Raw genomic sequence first — 4,207 nt, forward strand, 5'->3', positions numbered from 1 at the left:
ATTCAAAAAATTTTTCTATGTGCAAGGCACATGGGCTATTGTGTGATGACAGGTTGGAAATTAGATGCCTACAATGGCCAGAGAGGTATTAAATGTAAACAGGACCAAGTGTAGTACAACAGGGGTTAGTGGAGACTGAAATAATCTAGAGAGAATTGAAGTGTTTATAAAATACTGTGAAGATAACAAAAAAATGCCTGTGTACTCAATACAGTGTATATGCCTGCAAATTTGTGACACCTGATTCAGTGTGATGTGTATTCATGTAAAAGTTCTATTGAAGGGATTAACCAATTGATTAGATGATTAAAGATATCTAGAAAATTATAAGTGAATTGTTTTAAGACAAACAAAAGCTTTCCATTTTTACTCAAGAAAACTCAGAAATGTTTAGAGAATAAATGAATAACCAAGCCTTTTGTAGAAAAAATATATACTTTATTTTCAACTAGAAAGGTGCAAACATGTAACTTTTGGTCACACTCTCAACAAATAAACTGTCCAAAAAAACAGTCATAGTCAAAGTAGAAACAAATGCTTCCAGGTGGAAAAACCAATCAGCTATACAGAGCCATTCATTTTTTAATAAAGGTCGTTTGTACATTAAAAGTGAGCCTACCACATTTCCAACCTACAAATCAGACTTCCAAGGACATTGCTGCCTCACCTTCAGCAAAAATCCTGTTTTGATGGACTGCTGCTCTAACTGAGCAGAATTTCCATTTGAATATCCATTTCATGCTTTGAGTTATCAGACAAGCTTTACGTCCTACCTATGGTGTTCAGAATTGAGGCTAACATTTGAAATATCAAAGCATTAAAAACATAAACAAAAAGGCACAAACAACTTTAAATTAACTTAGATAACTGTACAAATATATATATATTTATATATATATACACAGTATTTACAATATCAATAAAAAAAAATCTGGCTTGTTACAGGCAAATTAGCTTGCCACAAGCTGTCCAGTCTAATAGACAGGATTCTGATTCCTGAACACTGTCATCCGAATCAGAAGGTCAGAGCTGAATCTGCTGTTATGACCTAGAGAAGAACTTGACTCATCCTCATGAACGCACATCCTAGCTGTCACTGGAGCTACAGGCAGGTCAGTGAGTCTTCCTTCCCAGTGACACTCCAAATAGCAGGGACATCACTACTGTAAGATGACAAGGCTTTCTATTGGTCCCCTCCCACTGCTCCTAGCATACATGCTGGTGCTATGCACTAATGCAGTCCCACAGTCAAGTCTTACTTCCTTCAAACCAGTGTCTGGGGTTGACAGACTGTTTGAATGTCATAAGGCACAAGATTTTGAATTTGGTGGGAATTTTTCTTTTCCCCAGTTAGAAAAACAAATTTAAATAACCTGTGCTACTGAAATCATGTTTACACAAAAATGAGATGTGAATCAGTTCAAGTGACAGCCTAAAGAGTTCATGTCTCACACTCTCTCTGGCTTTAGGCCATGTCTCCATACATCTTCCTGTAGTACAGTGACTCAAAGATGTCATTGTCTCCGGGGCAGTTGTAATGGCAGGCACAGGTCTTGATGAACATCATGCTTTTCTTCATGACCTCGCCATCAGGACACTTGAACTCCACGGGAAGGGTTGCGGTTCTGTGTGGGGTGCAGCACCGCCCATCGGTGCACACGCCGCAGAATTTAGCCCGGAATGTCTTTACGCTGGTGCAGCCAGAAAGCTCAAACTTGACAGGCTTGGAGATTTTGGGGGTCCGGATGCACTTTTTGCCCTTCTGAGGAAGACAAGGGAGGAGAGAAAAATCAATGACTCTGCAAGGGGTGTGGCTTTCTTCAACCTCTGTGTGTTCTCGCCTTAGGGCTGTCTGACTTCTGTTTATATTTTGAGGATGGGAAGGTTGAGTCTCATTTGCCAGTTTTCCAAAAATAGACATGGCCTCTTCTGGGATGTCTTGAATGAACTAACACTGTGGAGGATTTCCGAGTGGAAAATTGGTGGCTCCTATTACATAACATTTCATTCCATCAAAACAGTTCAATGGTTGGATATTTTTGGAGATGACAGGCCTATAATAACAAGGGTGGTAAGAGACCTAACTTTGGTCCTGTCCTAACTTTGGTCCTGTCCACTCTTGTTCCATGATTATGAGTTAATTGGAGGAGAAAACGTACCTTAATGTTCTCTTCCAGGTCAGCTTCACAAGGCCTGACCATGCAGAGGCGGCTCTGCTTCTCCAGCCTGCAGAAGGCGTTGTCATTGGTAACCCGGGTGGAGATGCCCATCCCGCAGGTCTTGGAACAGGCACTCCACTCTGTGGTCTGGACCAGGCAGTTGGCTCGAATCATGGTTGGGTCTGGGCCAAACGTGTCTTCCAGTCGGTAAGCTGTGAGAGCAGGGAACACAAACACGAGGTAAGACCCCAGGCTAAGACATTTCCCCCTGCCCTTGGCAAAGTCAGGACTCAGCCCCAGGGGGGAGAATCACGAGGCTGGCTTAGAGGAAGACTCAGCTCACCAGCGAGGGCAGGGCCGACCACGGTGTGGTCCTTGGGCTCGTCACACACCCACTCTTCGCAGCATTTCCCGGGCAGCTTGACCCTTCGTGGGAAGGGGCAGTCGGGGCTGGGCAGGCGGACATCCATGCTGCACAGGGGCACGCAGCCCACCGCTCCGTCCAGGCAAGTGCACTGGTATTTGCAGCTGCTCTGGAAGGACTCTCCGCTCCGGTACACCGACCCTCCGAAGACGCAGGGGGCACCATCTTTGGCTGAAGGAGCGGAAGGGAAAAAGGGGACGTGCAGGGGTCAAGCATCGGTTCTCGAGCCTGAACAGGAAGCGCGTCGGGGATGCGAGCTGGGAGCAGGGCTCCAGGGAAACAGCCTGAGGAAAGGACGCAATTCGAGCGGCTTTCTTTTCCGGAGGGACGGTGAGCGTGAGGGAAGAGGTGGTGGGACATCGAGTGTCCCCCGGCGCCCCGGTGGCGGTGGCGGTGGCGCGGGGCGGGGACGGGGGCTGCAGGTCTTACCGGTGCACACGCCAATCTTGCGGTTGGCCGGGGAGCCGAAGTCGCAAAAGAGGCCCTTGTGCGGGTCGCAGGGGTCGCGCTCGGTGCACAGCTCGCCCAGCTGCTTGGCGCACACGCGGCAGCAGCCGCAGCTGTCCAGTACCAGGCTGACGCCGGCGGGGCAGCGCGGCGCCGGGCCGGCAGCGCACTGGCACCGGCCGCCGCAGTCCTGGCCGGAGGTGGGCTGCGGAGGGAGGCGGCTGTCAGCCGGGCGCACGCCCTACGGCGCCGCCGGGGTCCCTCCCGGTCTCCCGCCCGGCCCCGGCCGCCGCGGGGGGTCTCCGGTGCTTACCCGGCTGCAGAGGGCGAGCAGGAGCACGAAGGCGCAGCGGACGGGGCCCAGGCCAGCGGCGGACATGGTCGGGGCGCTATGGGCGGCGGGAGGCGGCGGGGCGGGCGTGGCGCGGCGGGCCGGGCTGGCGGCTCGGGTTCGGGCCGGAGGCGGGGTCGGGACGCGCCGGGCTGCTGTCTCGGGAGCTGTCGGCCTGGGCGGCTGCCGTCGAACTGAAGGCAGTGGGTCGCCGGCGGTGGGAGTCGTACTGGCTGCCTCCTCTCGGCGGGGAAGAGTTGTTGTGTGAGGCCAGGACGGGCGGCCCGAGGCTTTTATACGCTCAGGGCGGCCCCGGCTCGCCAATGAGCTGAATGGAGTCCTACACAAACAGGGACATTCCTCGCATTCCTCCCCACCTTCCTGCCTCATCAACTCACACCGGATTGATCCTGACCCCTTGACACTCAGCATTCCTCCCGTCTGAAAAAGCTGGCACACTCCAGCTCACCAAAAAAAAAAAAAAAAAAAAGGCTCAGTATTTCCAGCCACCAAATAGGATTTTTTTTTCTCTTGCCTCTTCGCATCACTCCTGATTTATATCATTTAAAAAACACATCGGCAGTGATTATCATTATTTTTATGCCACTCACTTCTGTTTCTAATAGCTGTGCCTGTTCTGCACACTGACATAAATCCTTTGTAGGAGGTAGGTAGCTGAAGAGGCTAATAGCAGGGATTCCTAAAAAATTCGAAAGGGTTTCCTTTTTTATTGGTTTGGTAATGATTTTTAGTTTTAGAGGCTGTCTGCCTTTGAAACTCTTCAGAGAGCAGAAAAGGAGTTCGTTGCTTTTAACTGCTTGAAATCCCCTAGAAGCAGAAGCATAC

General features: G+C 50.3%; 1 protein-coding gene across 1 annotated transcript; it reads right to left on the minus strand.

The window, feature by feature from the left end:
• Positions 1-416: 416 nt before the first annotated feature.
• Positions 417-3,466, minus strand: CCN2 (cellular communication network factor 2). Its single transcript, XM_082668952.1, has 5 exons — positions 3,344-3,466; positions 3,013-3,235; positions 2,503-2,754; positions 2,160-2,371; positions 417-1,762 (listed from the first exon to the last, which is right to left on the minus strand). Exons 1-5 carry the CDS (start codon positions 3,407-3,409, stop codon positions 1,466-1,468), a joined length of 1,050 nt encoding a protein of 349 aa, XP_082525078.1. The 5' UTR covers positions 3,410-3,466; the 3' UTR covers positions 417-1,465.
• Between the last annotated feature and the right edge of the window lie 741 nt (positions 3,467-4,207).

This window comes from Grampus griseus (genome assembly GCF_964374135.1).
Source record: "Grampus griseus genome assembly, chromosome: 13".
Classification (NCBI taxonomy): Eukaryota; Metazoa; Chordata; class Mammalia; order Artiodactyla; family Delphinidae; genus Grampus; species Grampus griseus.

What these genes read in the sequence shown, in the direction of transcription:
- CCN2 (XM_082668952.1), bottom strand. Translation starts at nt 3,409, where the DNA reads ATGTCCGCCGCTGGCCTGGGCCCCGTCCGCTGCGCCTTCGTGCTCCTG. An exon ending in TGCTCGCCCTCTGCAGCCGG is followed by an intron (nt 3,236 to 3,343) that starts GTAAGCACCGGA and finishes CTCCCTCCGCAG; the next exon opens with CCCACCTCCGGCCAGGACTG. An exon ending in ACCTGGAAGAGAACATTAAG is followed by an intron (nt 1,763 to 2,159) that starts GTACGTTTTCTC and finishes TGTCTTCCTCAG; the next exon opens with AAGGGCAAAAAGTGCATCCG.